Source organism: Sceloporus undulatus, unplaced genomic scaffold (assembly GCF_019175285.1).
Source record: "Sceloporus undulatus isolate JIND9_A2432 ecotype Alabama unplaced genomic scaffold, SceUnd_v1.1 scaffold_14, whole genome shotgun sequence".
Lineage (NCBI taxonomy): Eukaryota > Metazoa > Chordata > Lepidosauria > Squamata > Phrynosomatidae > Sceloporus > Sceloporus undulatus.
Genome location: NW_024802936.1, coordinates 3710301 through 3733702, shown reverse-complemented (window position 1 = coordinate 3733702; position 23402 = coordinate 3710301). Strand labels below are relative to the sequence as shown.

At 38.8% G+C, this 23402-nt stretch overlaps 1 protein-coding gene across 3 annotated transcripts in view; it reads right to left on the bottom strand.

Annotated features, from left to right (window-relative positions):
* Positions 1-3777, bottom strand: part of LOC121917302 (rho GTPase-activating protein 28-like) — a 98409-nt gene extending 94632 nt beyond the window's left edge. The window contains exon 1 of one of the 3 annotated variants that reach the window (XM_042443148.1): positions 3560-3777. In XM_042443148.1, coding sequence (XP_042299082.1) covers positions 3560-3690 — 131 coding nt within the window. In that variant the 5' untranslated portion in view covers positions 3691-3777. The remainder of the gene's footprint in view (positions 1-3559) is intronic. The other 2 variants (XM_042443147.1, XM_042443145.1) reach the window with 2 other exon arrangements.
* Between the last annotated feature and the right edge of the window lie 19625 nt (positions 3778-23402).

Sequence of the window (23402 nt, the reverse complement as noted above, 5' to 3'; positions counted from 1 at the left end):
ACAGTACTTAAAATACATTGTGTGTATCTCTCTCTCTCTCTCTCTCTCTGTGTGTGTATATATATATGATGGAAGGCATGAGTTTAATCTGCCCTGGAAGCACTGACCACTTTCTACTCTCTCATCCATCCAGCCTTTAGTATGATAACAAATATTTAAGCCTGCTTGGATTTTGTAAATTCTTTGGCATTGTTTTCCTTTACTTTGTCCTTTACATCCTTTTTTCATTACATGTGCCTAAGTTTTACCCTCGACTTATACATGGGTAGTATCAAAATCCACAATTTTGGTCCCAAAAACTTGACCTCTACTTATATGAGGTCGACTTATAGTCGAGTATTTACGGTAATACTGAATCTCAAGGTATAATCCTGAATTAAAGAAGCTTTAATTTATGTATTGTAAATTAGAATTATAGAATCATAGAGTTGGAAGAGACCTCAAGGGCCATCCAGTCCAACCCCCTGTCATGCAGGAACTCCCAATTAAAGCATCCCTGACAGACGGCCATCCAGCCTCTGTTTAAAGACTTCCAAGGAAGGAGACTCCACCACTCTCCGAGGGAGTGTGTTCCACTGTCGAATTAAGTGTAAAACAAAATACTAGTGAACTATTCCATTTTAGAGGTGGGTCAATTATGTCATTTTACAGGGGAGAAAGAGAAAACAGAAACAACATGCCAAAGAAAATTTAGAAAACCCATGGAAAAATTTGAAATTATCCTCTCCATGTGCTGATGTTATATTCTATCATATCCATACACTGCCTGACACAGGATTACAGCTGCCACTTAAAGAGTGGTTTGATCATAACATAACTGCCATAAAACATATACCGGTCCTTCTTAAATCTGAGAGTAAAACCATAGAGGTACATCAGGTTAATAAATGTATTTTTCTCACATATTAGGAAGTAAAATACAGGCATGGGTTTCTATCTTCTGTAGTTTTAATATCCCCCTTATAAGTGTTTAAAAAAAACTCCAAAGGCAGAAAATTTTGTGGCTAAAAATCCCCAAGCTTTATATAAAATTACAAATGTTCACAAATAGTACTATCATTTGCAGAAGTCAGCTAAAATCAGCTTCTTATTTAGAAGAAAGGTCAGCCTTACTGAGACCAAAGGTGTTGCCTGGGTAGATATTACTGAAACAATTTCCTTTATCAGCAAATTTATCTGGGACAAATGTAAGGAATGTCTCCAAGATGTGCACTAATATTGTGAAATTCCTGCCTCAGGGAAAAAAAATGCTGGTGGTTAGATGAAATCACTTACAAATGACCACTTGTAAGCTTGAGCATCTTAAGAATTTTATAAGGTAATCAGTATCTTGCATCTTCTAATGTTTGCTGCAGCAATTATTTTTACCTGTCTGTGGAATGAGACAGACTTTATATACAGATATGACAGACAGAATGATATAACAGTTTGAGTAATGGATTATGACTCTGGAGACCAGGGGTTGATTCCCTGCTCAGCCATGAAACCCACTGAGTGACCCTGGGCAAGTCACATGCTCTCAGCTTCAGGGGAAGGCAATGGCAAAACCTCCTCTGGACAAATCTTGCCAAGAAAACCCCATGGTTCACCTTAGGGTCACCATAAATACAAAATGACTTGAATGCACACAGTGGCAGCATAATATGTGTCTACAATGTTTGTGTTGGTAACTGATTACATTGTCCCAAGTGGGGGGAGTCTATTAGATTGCAGTTCTGTACACATTTCCCTAGACAATAATTCTGAATCCACTCAGCGTGACTTAACCTTTAACTAGCCACACACTGTGAGAAGACAGCCACCAATGTTTAAATATAAATTAAATGCATCATAGGAAGTACTGTAGACTTAAGTCTAGGAAAGCTCATGTTGCCAACTTTTTTCTATCAGTTAAGTCTCAAACGTACTACAAGATCTTTCTACATACTAAATATAATTCAAGTGCTTTCTTTCTCTCTGCCTGGCAACTTGCGTATCTCATCAGCAATTGGGACCAATTGCCTGACTCGCTTCATGCCTTATTTCTCAGTCAGTTATCTCCAGCCTAATCTCGGTTAGCAAACAAAACTTGATCTTCAGCTCACCAGAGACTTTAAACTGAACCTTTTGAGCAGGGTGAACAGACTTGGTCCTCCTTTTCCAGGAGCTGTCCTACATTCCAACCTACTCTACATCCTACATTTCAGCCTTCTATCCAGGAGGAATTCCCAAAGGTCCTCCATTCTGAGTGTGGCTAAAAGAAGCATGAATTGACATTTCTATGGTCCAAAACACACTGCAGAAATAATCCAGTTTGAGACAGCTTCAACTGCCCTGGCTCAGTGCTAAGGGAATCCTGGGAAACTGGAGCTCTCTGACGGAGAAGGCTCAATGCCTCACAAAACTACAGTTTCCAGCATCTGTTTTTGCTAAATGGAGATACAACACAGCCCACAGTTCACAGTATTTTAGGGCCATAGTATTGTCATGAGCCTCGGCCAATCCTTTGGACTAGTAATATATACCATCTTTTAACTTAATAGATCTGCAACTCTGAATTTAGGAAATGAATTACAGGAAAAGCAATTCAAAGCTACAGATTTTTAAAGAGAGATCTTGTGGCACCTTTGAGACTGGGCTGAAAGAAAGAAGTGGGCAGCATGAGCTTTTTTAGGCTTAAGTCTACTTCCTCACATGCATTTGGTGGAGCGAAAACCAGGGACAGACAAATCTATGCCATTTGGTCTTTGAGAATGTCAATTCAAATTCAAAATCCTTTGCCTATGGAAATGAAGTAGCAAGTAGCTAATCAAGTAAGTCTATATCTAAAGATACCTGATTAGGTACTTGCTCCTTCATTTCCATAGGCAAAGCATTTTGAATTTGAATTGATATTCTCAAAGACCAAATGGCATAGATTTGTCTGTCCCTAGCTTTCCACACCACTAAATGCACCTGAGGAAGGAGACTGAAGTCTAGCAAAGCTCCCAATACCAACATTTAGCCCTAAATGCACCTGAGGAAGGAGAGTGAAATCCAGAAAAACTCCTGCTTCCACCTTTTAGCCCTAAATGCATGTGAGGAAATAGACCCAAGTCTAGCAAAGCTCATACTGCCACCTTTTAGCGCTAAATGCACCTGAGGTCCAGCAAAGCTCTTGCTGCCAACATTTAGTGCTAAATGCACCCGAGGAAGTAGACTGAAGTCTAGCAATGTTCCTGCTAAATATAGCTTGTTGTTGTTGTTGTTGTTGTTGTTGTTATTATTATTATTCTGCTAACTTCTTTCTTTCAGTCCAGTCTCAAAAGGTGCCACAAGATCCTTGAAAAGCAAAGGAACAGCGTGATGAAGAAGACTAGTATAAACTATAGCAGCAATCCCAGAATTCCTCCAGCCAGGGCAGTTAAAGCGGGACGGAAGCGGGTTATATTTCCCCAGTGTGGACGCAACCACCCTCCCAGCGCTGAGAGACAATGGCAGCCTGGTCTCAGTCCTTCCAGGCTGAGGCGAAGGGCTGCCATAGTCCTGCTGCCGTCTTCGCTCCTGACCCTCCTCCTCCTCCCTGGCTTTGCCTTTTTACCTGAGGGGCGAGCGGGGGTCGGGGCCTTCGGGCGGGAAGCCCTGGGGCTGCAGCCTGGAGGAGGGCGAGTAGGAATGGTAGCCTGTCAGCACCACGCTGCTCCCGGCGGCGGTGCCTTTCCTCCTCTCCATGGTGGCATGGCTCCCTCGCCTTCCTCATGCCTCCTCCTCCTCCATGAGGGGAAAAAGGGGGCCTGGCTTCTCTGCTGGGGACGAAAGAGGCGGGCAGCAGAGCCCCTCAGACCCAGCCATAAGAGCCTCAGTCTGGCCCTTCCTCTCCTCCTCCTCCTCCTTTTCCTCAGCCTCGGATTATTAGTTTCCCAGAAGCAGCAGAAAGGGAGACCCGGGTTTCTAGTTTCTGGAGCAACGGTTACTATTATTCAGGCGGAGGAAGTACAGTAATCCTCGCTTCAGGGCGACTGGTAGCCACACACACCTCCTCTCCCTCGGCCTCATTGCCAGGACCTCTCCTCCTCCATCCCAGGCTTCTCTCCAGGAGGGGTTCCACTCTCTCCTCCATTTTGAGCATGGCTAAAGAGCATGGGTTTGCATTTTATGAGTGGTTTTAGGTCAGGGCGACCAGAAGTCCTCTTTTTCCAGGACGTGTCCTCTATCCCAGCCTCAATTTTGAGCTTGTCAAAGGAGCATGAATATACATATACATTATATGCATTTATATTCGTGTTTTTTGTAGCTCAGGGTGACCAGACTTAACAGAGAAACTCAACCAGGACTTACTTAACTTTCTTTCTTTCTTTCTTTCTTTCTGCAACTGAATGGAGAAGAAAAGAAGGACAGCTTGCTTACCTGTAACAGTATTTCTTCTGTGAATACATACAAATGGGTTGAGACTGACAAGTTTAGGTCAGCGGCGGAGGGAATGTCATGAAACACAACACAACACAAGCAAGGCTCAAATAAAAGTGTGTTTATTAATCACAATAAATTGTTTGAACCAACAACTGTGTCAGTCATTTTTGGGTACCTCAATAAATAGCACTTAAGAAGTGCAAGACACAAGGCACATAGGTTAAGGAAACCTGTTATTAGTACTTCAATAAATAGTACTTAAACATGTGTTTGAAGACATAAGTAGAGAACAACACATTAGGTCCTGCATATGAATGATGTAAACCCAGCCAATTTGGCCAAAGACATTCATTTCAGGAATGTAAACCAATAGAATGTAGTACAATAGCATTCATTTCAAACATGTAACCAAATAGAATGCAGTGCAATCAATGTGACCCTGAAACCAACACTGCCCTTCCAAAGGCTGTGTCCCGTTTGGCCCTGGTGTCCAGCCTGTAATGTTTGATGAAAGTCAAGGGCTGGAACCAAACAACAGCTTTACAGTCATCCTCCAAGGGGATCCCAGACAAAAGTGCGGAGGATGCCACTACTGCCCTAGTTACATGGGAGCGAACCCTGGCCGGGAGAGGTCTGCCCAACAGTTCATATCAGAGGTGGATGGTGCCAGCCACCCATTTTGAAAGCCTCTGCGCAGTCACAGGCAGTCCCTTTTTCAGTTCGAATCCACAGTTCTGTCCGAATAGAAGGCCAAAGCCCTCCAAAAGTCCAAGGTGCGCAAACTGTGTTCGACGTCAGTGGTTGGGTTGGAAGCCAGGGTAGGTAGGACAATGTCTTGACACATGTGAAAAGCAGACACCACCTTAGATAGGAAGTTAATGTCAGTGCGGAGGACAATCTTATCCTTATGAAACAAGGAAGGGCTGGTCCCTCCACAGGGCACAGAGTTCACCCGCGTGGCAGGCAGAGATGATGGCCACAAGGAAAACAGTCTTCCAAGTCAATAGTCTCAAGTTCGTTGTGGCCATGGGTTCAAAGGGCTTGGATTGTAAAGCAGACAGCACAGCGTTCAAGCTCCAAGCCGGTGTTGATGCTGAAGCGGGCCGAGCGGCTTGTTGCGGCTTGAGCACTCCTTGGTAGATGGCAGTGATCAGATGAGAATCATGATTTTTTCTGTCCTGTGGGTTCATGGATTTACACAAGGGGCAAGCCTTGGAGTTATGGGTGTCCCCGAGGCATAGGAGGCAGGAGGAGTGGGGATCCTGAACGGGGATCTTACCACCACAGACATTGCATTTTTTAAACGGTGCCAGAGACATCGTTGAGCCAAATCGAAATCCAAAGAGAAGTCAAAAACGCGCCAAATGGTCAAGAGTACACGGAGGGGTCAGATCAAGAATGGTCAAGAACAGTCCAAAGTCAAAGTCCAGTGAACAAGCAAGAAAAAACAGAAGTGAAGTTCCCCAAGCAGCTAACGCTGCAGAAAGAAGGAACTGGGAAAAGAGCGGGAACGCAAGAGGCTTATAAGGGATGGGCAGAGCTACCGCCAAAAAGTTGCTAAAAGTTGCAAAGTTTACTTTGCCCAGTGATACTAGAAGTTTTCCAAGCAGTGCTGCACAGGCGCAGTACAACCCATTTGTACGATTCGCAGAGACCACACAGAAGAAAGGAAATTTATCAGGATCAAGGAGAATATGAAGGAGAAAGCTTCACTTCATTAAACAAGTCATTTGGGGCCCTATTAACCACCTCAGTGAATTTCAGGCAATGAATAATAATAGTGATGTAAAACTGAAATAATATAATACTCTTTTTATTTGACAAACTCCGGAATTGGCAGCAGTTCAGTAGTGAATGCAATGTTTTGAATTTCAAACATTTGCTCATTCTATATTACATTAGAAAAGATAGTGTGAAATACACACACACACACACACACACACACACACACACACACACAAACTTTGATAGTGGAATTTAAGGCATCATTAAACAATGAAGCCAATAAATCCATCAGTCCCTATAGCTGGGAATACTGGAGGGGGGGATCACTTATAAATGCAGAACTGTCCAAACAATATCAGATTAGATGAATCTGAAATTATTTCCTCTCACATTAATTTCAACTCTGTTTTATTATCAAGTCAAGACGGTGTCTGTTTCAATACATGCTGGGTAGTATTTTGTGCTCTGTCATCAGCATCCACTCCAGAACACACAAAGGGGAGGACTAGTAAATGCCAGACTATTTGAAGTATGACTCAGAGAATCCATAACAATGAAGCAGATTTTTTTTCATCCATAAAAATTTAGCTCAGTTGTGAAGTAGCACTACTATGCTCAAACAGCAATTAGACAGCACCTTATATGTAAACATAAATTGGGGGGTGGGGGTGGGGGGGAACCCTAGAAACTTACAAAGATGCAATGGGAAATGTGTTGAATTAATTTCAGCACCCATAATCTTTGTGTCTCGAACACCTTATGCAAACAAGTTTTTTTCACGTGACTATATATATATGCATGGAGGTTCATCTCGCTGCCAACACATTTCACATGAGAAAATAAGAACAGATGAAGTGGATAAGCTGTAGTCCACTTTCTGGTTTTCAAGACTGTCCAGCCATACAGCTCTGAAAGTTCACAAGGAGGGCAATGGTCATTCCCTATTGTTTTCCAACATCTTCTATTCGATGCTAGAAGTGAGGTCCCCCAGTAAAATATTGCAGCAAAATACACTGTCCAGAGGATAGAGCATGCCCTTAAACTTCTTGGATTATATATATATATAGGAAATTGAACTTGTCATTTAAACAGCCTGAAAGAAATCTTAAACTTTTAAAAGTGATTGCAGTTCTTTATGAATAATAGGGTGTCTTTGAGGGTTTATGTTAACCCCATCTCATTCATGGGGTTCACATAAATCAAAGCCATCTTGGTGGCACATAACAAAAACAACAAATACGGATAACAGCTAGCAGTAGGAATAATTTTTTAGACACATCATCTGTAACTATCTTCGAAGGACCTAATTTCAAAAGACTTGTATTTGCGAGCTGGAATTTTTTTGCTTCATAAGACATTTAATTTAGCAGTTAAACACATGTGCAACAAAAGCCAAACAAAGTGTAAGATTTCAAAGCACAAACGGATCTTTCAATAAAGTCTTTCAACAATTTATTCATCAACAGTTACTTGAGATGTGGATTTTCAAGTACATACTTTTTTAAAAAAGAAAAAACTCCATCAGCATACTTTCATAATTACAATAATTTTATATAACTGTATTGGAAAGATTGAAAAAAGAGGGAGTTTTTTAAAACTTATCAAATTTTCTATATATGAAACTTTTTTTTCAAATGGAGATTCTCAGAGCTAATAAAGAAAAGATTATGCTTCTAGAACAACTGGAAGATTTTAACACACCCCGCGTCCACACACACATCCGTTAAAACTGGCCCCCAAACTTGAGACTCAACTTGGGATGTTATTTGAAAATATCTTGCAAGGACTTGAGACTCAGTTTGAGACTTGAAAGTAGAAATTTGAGACTTGACTTGAGATTTGGACTAAAAGATTTAAATATATCATTGAATTATGCAATTGCATTTTGTTTTAAATTTCTGTCCTATAAAGCCAGGCATGCAGGGTTAAATCCAGAGTCTATTTGGATCATTATTCACACCCATGGCAATGCAAATCTTTTTTAAAAACTCAGGGAAAAAATGGGGTTTTTGGCAGCCTTCCCCAAAACTGAATTGAATGCATTCAGGATGCATGTGAACAACAAAGATTCAATCTGGATTCATCTTGGATTATTTTCACTGCTTGAAAAGCCCCTGAGAGCCTACTGATAGGTTTTGCCCATCAATGAAAAGGTGCACTACAGTAACGAATGGAATGCATGGAGGCAGCAGGATGGAGAAGGCATTTTTAAATAGGTATGGGAGATCCAGTGGCTTAGTGGTTAAGATGTCAGTTCTGATGATTGGAAGATAGGAAGATTGGCACTTCGAGGCCGGAGTACTGCATGATAAGGTGAGCTCTTGTCACTAGTCCCAGCTTCTGCCAACCTAGCAGCTTGAAAGCATGCAAATGCAAGTAGATAGATAGGTGCCACTTCTCAGTGGGATGGTAACAGTGCTCGTTGCAGTCATGCTGGCCACATGACCACCAGAGCAGTCCTCGGATGACACTGGCTCTTCGGCTTAGAAACGTAGATGAGCACTGCCCCCTACATTTGGTTATGACTAGACATTTATGTCAAGGGACTACCTTTACCTTTACTGGCCAAAGACACTTTTATCCTGTTAAAATTCTGCTCTTATAGCTTCGTGTGATAAAGTCACTAGTATAAAATGCAATGGCAATTTCAAAAATTCAAAGAGCAAATTCTAACACCATGGAAAAAAAATAATGTTAATTTTCAATTTTTTCTATAGTTTGTATTCATCTGTTCAGTCATTGTTCACATTTTTATTAACTGAAATAGGCTTCATTTAAATAAGATGTTATATTATCCTATTGGTCTAATAAGCTCCTGTTTCTTACGTGCAATATTTGATCTGCTTTAACTCTGAGAACTTATGACCTGGTTTGCTGATGCAGGAAATAAACATTAACCAATGAATGATGTAGTAGTTAGCCTAAGAGCTGTGGGAAACCTGGCTCTTCATCTAAATACAAAAAGGAATTTGGTGCCTGGCATTGTGACTGACAGAGGCACAACAAAAGTGTGTGCACATGCAACAAATGTACAGAAAGCTGCATAAAGAAATAGCAGTAGATCAAGAATTGGCAAACTGCAGCAGAAGGCAAATGGCACATAATTAACCCATGAATGTTGCCCCACCTTCTTCATTCTGTAGCAGTTTGCTCCAATATAACAACCTCAGATTGCAGCAAGTTCATAGTATTGGCATTCCAGGGCAACTAGCTCAATGTTTTTCCAAACCGCAACAGATGTGGCTCCAAAAGGATTCATTACCAAAGAGCAAAACCATAACTAAAGAAAACCATCATACTGGCGTTTCCACTTCTGAATGAAAATAGAAATTATAGGCTCAGATGACAAAGACCAAAAGTAAAAAAAGAAAAGAAAAATGTGTAGTGTGAAATGGAAGATTAAACAAATGTAAAATGAATCAGAGATGCACAGCTTTATTTAAAATATATTGATACTTAATTAGAGAGCCAGTGTGGTATAGTGGTTTGTGTGTTGGACTAGCATTCCAGGAGACCAGACCTCAGCCATGGAATCCCATTGCATGACCTTGTGCAAGTCAGATTTTCTCTGCGGAAGGCAATTGCAAACAGTCTCTGACTAAATTTTGCCAAGAAAACTAAGATAGCATTGCCATAAACAGGAGTCAGCTTGAAGGCACATAACAACAAAATTACAAGGCCCATGTTTTTCCCCCCTGAAGTCTGGTTAACATGTATAGATATTTTTCCTTTTATGCTCTAATCTGCACTGCAGAAATAATGCTGTTCAACACTACTTTAACTGCCTTGGCTCAATGCTATAGAATTCTGGGATTTGTATTTTTGTTAGATATGTAGCTCCAGCCAGAGAGCTCTAGTGCACAGCAAACTACAAATCCTAGGATTCCATAGGATGGAGCCATGACAGTTAAAGTTGTATCAAGTAGTATTAATTCTATGGTGCAGATTAGACCTATGTCTGCACTTCTGAAGCTTTATATTGAATGAATTTGGTTGGTATGGGCAAATTTCTGAATACTGCTTTTAAGTTAACATTCTAAAAAGTGGCTATTTAAATGGAATCCAAAATGTATGAAATATCTGGAAACTAAGGATTCAAAAATCAGACACCAGTATCACCATATGAGACCAACTTCTCTTGCTATCAGAATATAATTAATTAGCAGACACAGGAGAACAGGCATAGAGAGAACAGACAGGAACATTCAAAAGGAACACTTCCATGTGAAATCTTCATGCACACTATATTATGATAATATATGAATAAACACAAACAGCAAGAATAATTCAGATGCTGTTTGGAGAAGTTTATAATTTTGTTCTGGCAACTAGGCAAAATAAACCTTCTGGTCAAACCTGTAAAATTCTTCCTGTGGAATAGATGTAGACTGGCCCTTGTGAAATCTCTTGCCTCATCTATCAGCTATTTTGCCTGGTCCTTGGATGTCTGCTGATCCTTTTTTTTTTGGTTCCTTCCTAAATATCATGTCTACATCCCATTTTTTTTCTGCTTTTTGATTTCTCATGTAGACTTCCCCTTCCAGTTTCCCTTCATTTATGACTTAATCCTGCACTTCATTCTTTTCCCGTTTGATTTCACTTTAATGTTTCAGTTACAAAAACATTCCCCTAGTATTTTCTGATCTATGCTATAGGTAATTGTGGGTGATATTTGGCCTTTCATCACTTCTTAATTTCAAGCTAACTCTCTTGGCTCCTGGTGTAATGGAGCCAGGTCTCACATATTTTTAGAGCTTGGTCTTTGTCATTAGAAGAGACAATAATGCCATCTCCCTACAACCTTCAGCTTTCTTGTTCCCTCTGAGTTTAGATTCAGTGCCAACAATGCTGGGAAACTGATTTTCCGCAGAAATAATGAGTTATCCTTGTTGTAATCCAAAGTATTTGGTGGTGATTTGAACATTAATTTTTACAGGCTTGCTAATAGTACTCGTTTGTTCATATGAATCAACACACTACCTACATTTTTGGATTCTCCTTGAAGACCTGAGCATAGGGACCATCATGATGAGCATCTGCACTTCAAAATTTACCACTACATCATTGCCCAAATGTCTAATTTGACCAAAAAATGCCTCGGTCTCCATGGGGACTATAAGACCCACAAAAGTATACAGAAAATCCAGCATAGTACTCATTTTATCTAAATAAAAATTCCCAATATTCAGTTGCAAGGATGTGGTATATGAGATAACGTAGTTTCTTCCTCAATCCCAAAGTATCAATTTGAGTGTGCGATAATCAGAGAGATGGACTAAAGATTTAACGTTGTTGGCCACATTCAAACAAATACCAGATACTGTCATTAGAATGAAATTTATTCAAAGATAGAACCTGTTGTCTATCCTTTTAGGGAAATTGTTTTAGGTCAATGTAACTAAAGGTGAACTGATTGGCTAGAAGACAAGGAGGTGCAACAGGAAAGCTCTCTTATGCCTCTATTTCACTCTCTCTGGCACTTGGACCTTGTGTGAGCATGCTGATGTAACTTTATACCTTGACATCTTCACACAAGATATCAGTCAGTATCTGTAAAACCTATTTACCGTTTATCTGTCCTAGCTAGCATGAATCATTTGCTGAATTGTAAATCAACATGTATGTAAGCTCCATTGATACAATGGAACTACTCTAGCTAGGACTAGTAATTGGATTTAAGTCAGACACTTATGTCCTATTTATACCTAGCAGTTCATACTGACTGCCACAGATCTGTGTAGGCTGGTAGCATTTACAACCATGCAGGCTGTCTAAGCACATTGGTAAGAAAGTAAGAGAGAGAGAGAGAGACCAGGGAATTCAACCATGGATCACATCTTTGAAATGGCTTGCAGTCAGATGGAAGAGGTCAACCAGAAGTCATTCTTTTGGTGCCAGTGAGTATCAGGACTTGTTTTCAAACTGGATAGTTGGTTGAATAGATGTATGTATGTGAGAACATTTCAGTGTAAATTCTCTGAAATTATGCTGAATATTAACAGCAAATTATATTAAGAATGAATATGCCAACATAGGACAAACCTCTGGAATTCAAAAGGCAACTAAAAGTATTTTCCACTCCTTTCTGAAGACAGCTAGTCCTTTCCCCTGTCAACCTTACTTAGTTTTTTCTTTTCACACATATGTCTGCAAACTCAGTGATCCAAGATAACTTAAAACTTCAGTGAAGCAGAAATGAAGTTACACATGACTTGTTTTTTAAAAGTAGTTTATAGCACTAGATTGGATTCCATCCAGCAGTTGCAAATGCCTTGGGATTTTTTAATAATACATCTGCAGTCCATAGCTCTGTGAACATAAATGTTCATGTGCTTCTTTCTGCTTGCCTCTGGTAAACAGATCATCATCAGGAAACAGGGATGCAGGGATGGCAGGAGTCTGTGCTTCTGGAAAAAAAATAAGAGTGGGTGGAAGAAGTCTCAATGAATGGAGCAATAGTTCACAAAGACACTTGTGTGAAAATGGCATTAGCAGTCTTCTTAGCTTCATTTTGAAGTATTATAAATAAGTAACTAATTATACTCATTTTGCTTTCTGTTTCCTCTGTGGTTTGACTCATATGACTGAATCATCAGGAGCTTTTTGTTATATGGGCACATTAGTATAGTTAAATCAAACCCCAATACAAATCCAACATATAAAGAAGATTTTTCCAGAAAAACTTCTTTTGGTTTCTGCTCTATTCAGCTTAAGTGATTTTCAAAGAATATTGCAATTTTTGCTTTTGTTTCGTGTGCACAATAGAAAAGTCCTGTGTGATGTGGAGAGAATGAGAAGCCTATGTGTATCTGGACTCATGAATCACAATGTCATGTAAATACAGCAATCTTATCATGGCAGTTTTTAATATTTGGCCTCTCAATAATACCCATATTTGTGTGTGTTTATATGTGGCAGAATCTAACCAAATCTGTCATACATTGTGTGTATGTATTCTGTTAATTTATTATATTGGTTAATATGGTATTATGGGAGTATTAGAGTACATAACTTACCATATGTTGTTGAGGAATACTGGAAGGCATAGCGTTGATGTAAACACTCAGTAGATGTTCAAAGGAAATATTATTGCCTGGCACAAGAATGTGCAGATGTCTGGGGGAGGTTCTCATTCATCAGGACTTTCTCATGGGAAATGGAAAGCAGAAATAAGACTGAAAGTGTATGAAGGGCTGGATGGACTGGGCAAACATAGTTTGAAGGGTAGGTATGTTTTAATGTGTTATTGAACTGAAGTAAAGCCCATGAAATATTAGAGTAGGACTTTGTTAATTTTATGCCCATGTCTGTGGATAATGGCAGTTCTGTCTACAAACATCTTCCTGCTAACAGCTAGAGTTACTGGAATAAAGTTATTGAGAATAAAGTTATTTGAGATTTTAAAAAAATTAAAGTACCTAAAGAAAAATGAAATAAAGATGCAACAGCATAGAAGTTAAGACCAGAATGTATATTTTATCATCATTCTTACCTGAGGAGGACAATATGCCTATAAATAATAAAGTAATCATATCAAATACCACCATGGAACCTTAACGACTGGCATATTTATTGAGTCACACAACATTAATAAATTAAATCTTCCTTCTAGATCCTCTGAGATCCGAAGAACTACAAATGGAGTCTTTCATCAAAATCCAAATGTGCATCCCAAGCAGAGTAGACCCATTGAATCAATGGTGTTTACATAAGTGATGACTTACCAAGCAATTATTGATTCAGTCATTTTGCTAGAGCTTAGACCCAAAGCTAAACTCTTCAAAAAACCAGAGTCGGCAGTAACTAATTACAAATAAGTCTTTCCTTGGAACTATGTTTGCAATAATTAAAATATAATGGGATTCTAATAACATTGTAACTTAATGAGGGGTGAAATCACTTCTTTTATGATGCAACTGTAACTTTTAGTTACTTTTGTACTAGGGTCTAACCAAATGGTGAAAGAACATATAGTTGAAGTATTGGTTCATGCTGTACCTCATACTGTTCCCTCTTCTCTGTTGTGAGTATTGATGGGAAGGGAGTGTGTTTTGAACCACGAGTCAATGGATAAAACAGTACCTGAAACTCAATGAATACTATTCACAATGTGCAATGAAATCCCATATGCCCCATCTGATCTGAGGGAGGGTGGTGCCAGCTCTGTGAGAGTATGCTTTTAATTTCCCTGGATCAACTGGGTCAAAATTAAAGGCTTTATCCAGCTGGCTGACCTGGACTGGACCATCACCAAGCTAACAGTCTCCAAGAGTGCAGGGACCAAAGATAGCAGCCTCCTTGCTCACATCTTTCCCAAAAGCCTGCAAAGAAGGGCATCGGTATGCCTGGGATCCATAAATAATAGGATTCTTTATTACGTAGAATAGAATAAATAAATATCTACCAATTCCTGGGTAATTGGTATATGGATGAAGTAATACATGTACAGAAAATGATTTCTAGCTTGATACATGGGCATGAAAAAGTCATTTGAATACTAGGTAATTTAATATCCAGACAAACATTTTTCTCTAAAAGATTTTTGGTTTGGAAGCAGATATTGCCTTCTTTTCTGAAAGCTCACCTGCAATTGTGATAACATTATTTCAACGTATGAGCACTATTAGTAAAATACTATTTAATTACAAAGTATTACATGTTGTTGTTGCATATTATGGAAAAGCTAAATCTAGCACAAACATACTCTATCATTTAACAGTTACCAAGGAATGCCTTGATTTTACAACAATTAAGATATTTAAGATATCTTACTAATGTTGCTTCAACTAACAAAGAATCAGTTGTTGCTCATTTTCTCCCGAAAACATAAAGAACAAACACTCTGTACTCTTCTCATGTTCCTTTTTATGTAAAACAGAACAACATTTTTCTTGATGTATGAAAATCTGAAGTCCTTATTGGGGTTATTTAACCCCATTCAATCTTTTCAGTATAACAACAATATAAATATACTTTTTCATTAAGCAACAAGATGTTGGATATTGAAATTGTAGCTCTGTTCTGTTTAAGATACTACTTACAATGTTCAGGTTTGAAGGGGGAAATATACTTTAGTTTCCTTTACTTCAGAAATCACTAACACTTCAGGAAAACTCCAAACTGGTTATCATACTCATGGAAATAAAAACAGAGCAGCATATGTTCCTTTGAAATATGTGATTAGAGAACAGACAGAAATGTTAAGACCAGAGACAGGAAAAGACTTCCAGCCAATATGCCTGTTGTGTTGGATATTTTTAAAAATTCATCTTAAATCTAACTTACTCTGTCACTAGTACTGCTCACCTTCTGTTCTTTCTTTCTGGAACAAGCTTAAAGTTACTGTCATCTGCACTTGAACTCAACAGGATTTCCTTATGAATGAGACATGCAGAGGGCTACACTTTATAACCTGAAAGTACTTCTAGTATTTAAAAATCATTTGTACTTCATCCATTTCAATTTGCCTTTTGGTTTGACTTTTATATGACACTGTTGTGCAGGAATTAAAACCACCTGCCTTTTCCTTTGAAACTATCAATTGTGCTATGGCAAGTAAGACCATTTTTATGGCTTAACACATAGGCAGAGGCACTGCTGGGTCAGAGTAAAGGGCCAGCTTTCTGTTCTCACAATGAACATCTTGTGAGTACAATGGCAATACCTTTTCCCTCATCTTTCTCAGAAACAGACATTCAAAGGTATACTCTCCCTAGGTGCATCTACACTGTAGAACTAATGCAGTTGACACCATTTTAATTGCTATGGCCTACAGAATCCTGAGATGTGTAGTTTTGTGAAGCACCAACATTCTTTGGCAGAGAAAGCTAAAGATCATGTAAAACTACAAATCCCAAGATTCTATAGGACAGAGCTACAGCACTTAAAGTAATGTCAAACTGCATTATTTGTACAGTGTAGATGACCTCCAAGTAGTGAAAATAATACATAGTCGTAGCTGTAAAGATCTTTATCTAGTTAGACTAGTTTGTGCAATGTCTTTGTAACACTGTTTAGGTCAGTTGTCATCACTGCTTCTCATGGTAATGAATTACAAAGATTAACCATGTGGTGTTTGCAAAAGCACAGCAGCTAGTGGCTTCCATGTGAGGCTGGTGGTGAATCCACTCTGGGTTTTAGTCCAAAATTTAAAGGAGCTAAGTGCTGAACCTAAAGTTCAACATCTTGGATACTGCCTCCAAGTTCATACTAAAATGCAATGTGGATTCATCTCCCTGCTGAGATGGAAGCCACACAAAGATATGAACGTTAATTTCATTGAATGAATAATGCAGGCAGTACAAGGTAGAGTAATGTAAGAAAGGGGACAATCTCTACCCCCCCCCCCCCTTTTCCTCACAATTTCCATAACTTTACACACCTCTATCATGTTGTCCACACTTGCCATTTTCCTAGGCTGGAAAGACCCTAACATTGAAAAACATCCTTACACTGGAGATGTTCCATCATTTTGGTTGCCATTTTTTTTCATATTTATCAACTCTACAATATCCTTTTTAAAGAGTGGTAAACTGAATTGTATCCAAATTGCATCACACCATAGCTTATTGTAACAGCCTAATAATTTAGTAGTTTTATATTTGGTTTGCTTGCTATGTACATTTATTTCAACTCTTTGAGTTTCCTGTTCCTTGACCAGTTACTGCTCTAGCAAAATACCTCTGTTGTTTCCCATGCTTGCTAAGTTTTCTCAGCAGTCTTTGGCAAAACCCTTTTGAAAGTTGAAGTAAAAAATAACCTTTATGGATCACATTCTTGTTTACACTTTAAAAGAAGTATAAATGAGTCTTCAAACAGGATTTATTTTTCCAGATGCTGTGCTGGTTCTTCTTCCATACCTGTCTTACCATATGCTTGATAATTTTGCATTTAATTGTAGTTAAATGCAATGTATTTATCTATTAAGTGAAACTGTTGAAGCCCTGGCTGATCTCTAGAATCCACAGAGTGGAGCCAAATGAGTCCTCTGGTTTACTAGGGAGCTGACAGATGGCATCTTAGGTTCAAGGGTTTCTGGATGACATTGATTACGTAGTTTCCATTTCAATTTGACTTTGGGCCTGGTTAGGGTATGGAGATAAGCTTTAGTCTACTTAGTGGATAACTTACACTGGAAACTGGATGGGGTTTTTTCATTCTGCTGGATTTCTTGGTGGATTTCAGGACTGTTGACTGTGGTATCCTTCTCGACCACTTTCTGGGATGGGACTTGGGGGCATTGTATTACAGTGGTTCTGGTCATTCTTGGAGAAGCAAACCCAGAAAGTAGTGCTGGGGAACTCCTGTCCCACCTCATGGCCACTGGCATGTAGGATCCCCACAGCTTGTTTTTGTCACCTGTGCTATTCAGCATCAACGTGAAGCTATAGTGAGAGATTATCCAGAGTTTTGGGGTCAGGTGCCACCAGTACAATGACAGTACCCAATTCTCCCTTTCTCTTTTCCAAAAAATTCCAAAGACGCTATCTTGGTGCTAACCCAGTGTCTACTGTTGATAATGAATTGGAAGAGGACTAACAAACTGAAACTTAATCAATACAATACAGAGATGTTCCTAGTCAGTCGAAAAGCAGGTCAAGGAACATCCAGCCTGTGCTGTCTGGGTTACAGTCTCCCTAAAATCTCATTATCATAGCTTGAGTATATTCTTGGACTCAGCCTTGAGCCTGAAGGCTGAGATCTCCCAGGTCCAAAGAATTTTTGGATAGATGCCACCTCCGTGCAGTGATTTGTTTGTCTTTAGATTGCCATTAAGGTCTAGAATGGCATATTCTGCCATCACTATTAGCCTAGTTTCTCAGATTACCTTCTTGAGATTGTCAGTTCAAGTGTGGCCATCTGCCTTGGAGACAGGTGCAAATAATTCAGTTCCTCTCAATCTCCTTATTCTTCATTAGCAGTCCTTCACCTTCCAAACTTCCAAATACTTCCCTAACTGGGTTCCTGCTTCTCATTGTTTTAAAATGGGTGGTATTAATGTTATCAATGATATGCTCTTCAAAATCCTTTTGCATCTCTTAGTCTATGCTTGCCATTATCTTTTTTCAACTTTCTTTCTTTCTTTCTTTCTGATTCCGAAGAAATGTTTCTTTAACAGTTTTCTTGACACTGCAGAGGTCCACACAATAATGAGGGACCAAGAATAGAGAAGCAAAACTAGGAGCAGGGGGCACAATACTTTATAGCATGGTTGTGTATTATGTACCTTTGCAGCCCCTTCTGCCCCCAAAACTACTGCCACTGAAATCTTTTTCATGCAGCCAAAAATTAGTGGTGTTAAAAAAATACATGGAAGCTTCCTGATCAAGGTGTGCTTCTATGGGAAGCCTCTGACTAAAGGCTTCAAGCTGTCACAAATATATCAGGGACAAGAAGTTGAAATCCTAAAAGGCATGGGGTTTCATTACCTCAATAGAATAAGGTTTGGAGAAAGGTTTACATAAAACCCTGTCCCTTTGACCTCTCAGGGCTTGTCTTCTACAGCAGAGTTGGTGGCTACACACCTACTCCTGCCTATTTGTAATTTCTGGGAAGGGCTTTATGTTTTTATTCCATCCCGATTAACCAAAGACAGATACCCCTTTTCACTCTCCTTGATGTAATGCTATAAAAGGCAAATGTGTCTCCTTGCATCCCCGTTTCTGACCTAGTTTGAGTTATTTGTTGAGAGAAAAAACTAAGTAAAGATGCATCCAAGTTGCTGTCCACACCAGTATCTGCCTCTTGCTGTCTGCAATTATCTTTGTTTTGTCTTGTTCTATGAACTTTAGCAGAGCCATTCCTGAATAAAATGACAACCCTTTTTAATCAGTTAATTATGATTCTTTTCCTGCATAAAGCCATACCAATTGGCTAACTAATTAACTAACTGGATTCTAGTGGATGTGTACTTAGAAGGACATCCAACTGAGTACAATGGGGCTTGTTCCCATGTAAAATGTATAGGACTGCCACCTAACATTGTATAATACTTTGTCAAATGTTATCCGAACCCATTTCTTAAAGTGATTGACAGTGATTGATTACCCTTAAACTACTCGTAATTAATTTCTAAAAACAATGGAATTTCTTCCCCATTTCATAACACCCCCCTTTCCTTTCATTCTTTTATATCTTTTAGATAATGGATGAAATGTTCTTCATCTGTTTGTTTCAATGTCTTTTCTTTATTACATCAATTCATTTATTTTTATGTGTCTTCCTTGCTGCTTTTTCCCCATTTACTTAGACTAGATCAAACATGCTAATTGCATGTTGCCTCTAGACAAGGATTTATTGGGGTATCACCATAGCTATTCATTCATAATTTGTGAGTGAACTATATAACGTTGTTCATTTGTATTCCATGCATGTTTCTTAGTGATTTGTCCAGATTTTTTCTTAACACAGATCATACATTTGTTTGTTTGTTTTATTCTAGAAGGCAAACAGACATTGGTAGGTAGTATTGATTATAGAGGTTGAGCCATGCTAAGATTTTATGCTTAAAGTTTCATTTATATCAAACCTGGGTGAAGGTAGTTGTGTATATGGTTCCTCTCTTCTCCACTTTACAGTACCCAAGTGAGGTAGGTCAGATTCACAGAGAGAGAGAAAGAGAGAGAGAGAGAGAGAGAGGGAGAGAGAAGGAGATGACTAAATCTTTGCAAAGTTAAGAAGCATTGACATAACTAATACAAAATGACTGGAAAAATCAACATGTCAGAATCTCATGAATCCACCCATTCCAAGCAAAAGTAAAATGTAATCTCTTGCTGGGAAGTTGCATTGTCAAGTCAAATTACACCTAGGGGCAGTATAAAGAGATATATTATCCATTTCATTGGATCACAGTTTCAACTAGAATAGCATCTTGTGTGATAAGCATAGGAACAGGCACTGAGGAGACAGAACAAAAGAAATGTTAAATTATAACCACCCATTTTGTTGGTCTTGTGATTACAGCAAAACAGGTTTTGGAGTAAGATATTTGTTTGACACATACTTGTAAATTTGCCAAAAAGGATTTCCTAGTAAAACAAAGCAGGCATTAACCTTAAAATAAAAAAGCCCAGCATTCATTCCAGATACTCTTGAATTTGATTAACATAATGATTGCTGGATTTAAAATGTATAAAACTTACAAAAGCAAGCTCCTGTGAAAGGAAATCTATTGTTCAGCATATTTTACTGAGCACTGATTCTGACAGTGGAGATACCCTCCCCATATCATCTTAACTCAGGACGGAAAGAACAAAATGCAGGCATCTTACTAACGTCTCCTATTTCCCCCCTGTTTGGTTTGTAACATCTTGCCTGATGAAGAAAACAGTGGAGCTTCGAAAGCTTGCAACAAGTATATTGTGCATTTTGATTGGCCAATAAATATATCACTGTTTAGTGGATTTTTGTTTGAATTTACTAAATGGCTAACACAGCTACCCCTGTTATGTTTTTTGGATTGTGAGATACCACATTGTAGCTGCAACAGGGGAACCCTGAAGAATGAGCCAATGGACTGGAACCTTCAACCAAGGTAAAACCATATTTTCTTTTCAAATTTTGACTGGATTGGTATGTTTACTTCTACACCTACCAACATGTTCCTGATGAAAAACATGGAGACTTCTTGAGGAATCCATTGTCCTCTGCCTACAAAGAGGCCCGTGGCCTCACTGGAATGGAGACTATTGGATTGCAAAAGAGGAGTCTTTGTTGATATGCAAATAGACTTTACATTTCCTGGATTTTGAAAATCCCTCTATTGCCACATGGCCAGAGGAGGAGGGACCAGCCTGCTAAAGATACCCTCTCCATACCATCTTAACTAAGGACAGAAACAACAAAATGCAGGCATCTTACTAACATCTCCAATTTTTCTCCTGTTTGGTATGTAACATCTTTCTTGATGAAGAAGCTAGTGGAGCTTTGAAAGCTTACAACAAGTATATTGTGCATTTCGGTTGGCCAATAAGATATCACTGTTTGGTGGATTTTTGTTTGATTCTGACATTGTTATGGACAGTTTTCATATCTTATTTACATGTGAAAAAAATCCAGATCCTCAAGTTCACAATCAGCCCACATGTCTATCAGAATATAATCCTCGGTAAATATATGATACGGCACTTAGATCAGCAGTATCAGAACATGACTAGCTCTTTTCTAATGAAATTGCTTTTCTTTCTTTAATAATTTTTACTGGCATATCCACATGATGGCATGGTCAAAGAATTGCTTTCCAGTATTTTCTCTTCTACTTTTTTGTTTTTTTAGAGCTGATCTGTGGTAATTTTGTTTTGTTTTGTTTTGGTTTTGGTTTTTTGCAATAAAGTGCCAATACATTACTAATGTATTCAGTGTTGCTTTAAGAAAAGGATGGGCACAATATGGCCTACGGGCAGCATATAGTCCATGGCCCTGCTCTCAACTGCTGACAGCAAATATTTCATTCTTTTCTTTAAACTTAAAAAGGCACATTACATCAATTTGAATTTTAATCCTTTATTCCACATTTTCTTCCATAGTTCTAACTGTAAAGAATGCTCAGTCTTTTGGGACCACTTGATTATACAGTCTTAAACTATTTCCTCTACAATTTCTATTTGCAATAACATTTTGGCAATAAAGGTATTATTCTCAGAACATAATAAAACATCAAAATCTGATCATTCAGTTCATCTAACCCTTTATGCATTCTGAATCTCGTAAAAAGTTGCCTATGTAAATACCATTAAAATCCCTCAGATTTTAATTCTTCTAATGTTGCCATCCTATTTTGACAATTTTGGAAATTTAGTAAAACTCGATACATTGTCCATCTATCTTTTAACATTGGCGTGGAACAGAGAGGCCAAATAAAGTGGCTTTTGGCAGCTTTGGAGGTGTGGTGTTGAAATGGCGCACATCTCCAAAGCATCCCAGTGCTGTGCCGATGATGTGCTCCAGTCCTTTGGCCTGGAGCACAAAGGAGCCAGAATGATCTGACTCTTGGCAGTGTGGGTTGGGGCCAGAGTATGCAGCCCACTTTGGGAGCAGGCCATGCAGTTGGCACAGTCCTGATCCACTTTTGACTTGAGTGGACTCGGGCTACTCCTTCCCACCTGTTTGCTCCAGCTCATAGTATCTCTTGTGTGAAAAGTCTCATGGCATGAATTCCATACAGCTACACTAACATAAAATCTAGGTTTATATTTCTCCTTTTTTTTTTTGGTAGTGATTGATAATTACTGTTTTTTTTATTTTGTATAACTACAATTTATGTAATTATATATTATGAGAAGAAACAATAGCAATTATTGAAAAAAAATTCTACGTTTGTATTTTGTCTTAACTCTCAGAAAAGAGTTTCAATGGAGTTTATTGCACAGCCTTATTTGCCCAATCCAGGCACAGGGCAGGATTGGGCTTGATTGGCCTTGAAAGGTTGTGTGTTATCGCACACGAAAACACGGACTTTGTTGCAGGGTGACTAAAAGCCACCCCCCAGCCGCACTTAGCTGGCCAATTTTGAGGGATGGAAAGCTTCCGTCCTTCAAAATCGTATAGCTAAGTGTGGCTGGGGGATGGCTTGTAGTCATCTTCACAAAGTCCGTGTTTTTGTGTGCAATAACACCCGTTCAAAGCAATTCAAGCCTGATTCCATCCTGTGCCCTGATCGGACAAAAAAGGCTTTGTGATATAGTGATTATTACAATTTTAATTCATTTTAACTTTATCATAACACGAATAGGCATGCCATTCAAATCTTGCCAAAGCTCTCTAATTGTAAAAGCCTTCTGTTTTTCAGGGTTATGCATTCTTTCATTCAAATGAGGCAGTAAGACATATTTTACAGTTTCATATATTATGCTTATTTCATTTTAGATTCCATGCATCCATGTTGTTTCTTGTTCTTTCCATCCTACTTTCTTGGGCAATTGGAAGACTAAGGCCTTGTGCATTATCCAGTAGAGTTCTACTGAACTTTTGCTTTTGCCATATGCAGTAAGTATGTTACATTCTAGCCAGGGCTCTGATGTTGAAACTAGCTGGGATCTCTTGATTGGGAAAAAATGAAATGTAAAGAGAAAAATTCCAGTTGCACAAAACAAGCTTCTTCAAGTTGAAATCTTTCACATATGCTTGACTGCAACTCCCTTCAACTCTGCTTGGACCACATGGCCAACACACAAGAGTGCAGAACCTTGGCATAGTCTGTGGTTATTGAAGGGAAGGAGCAAGCATCCTGAGTTTTAAAACTTTTTTCAAGTCTGCCTTTTGGGCTATAAAGTGCATTTTCATCACAGTCACTGACATACACAAGATTT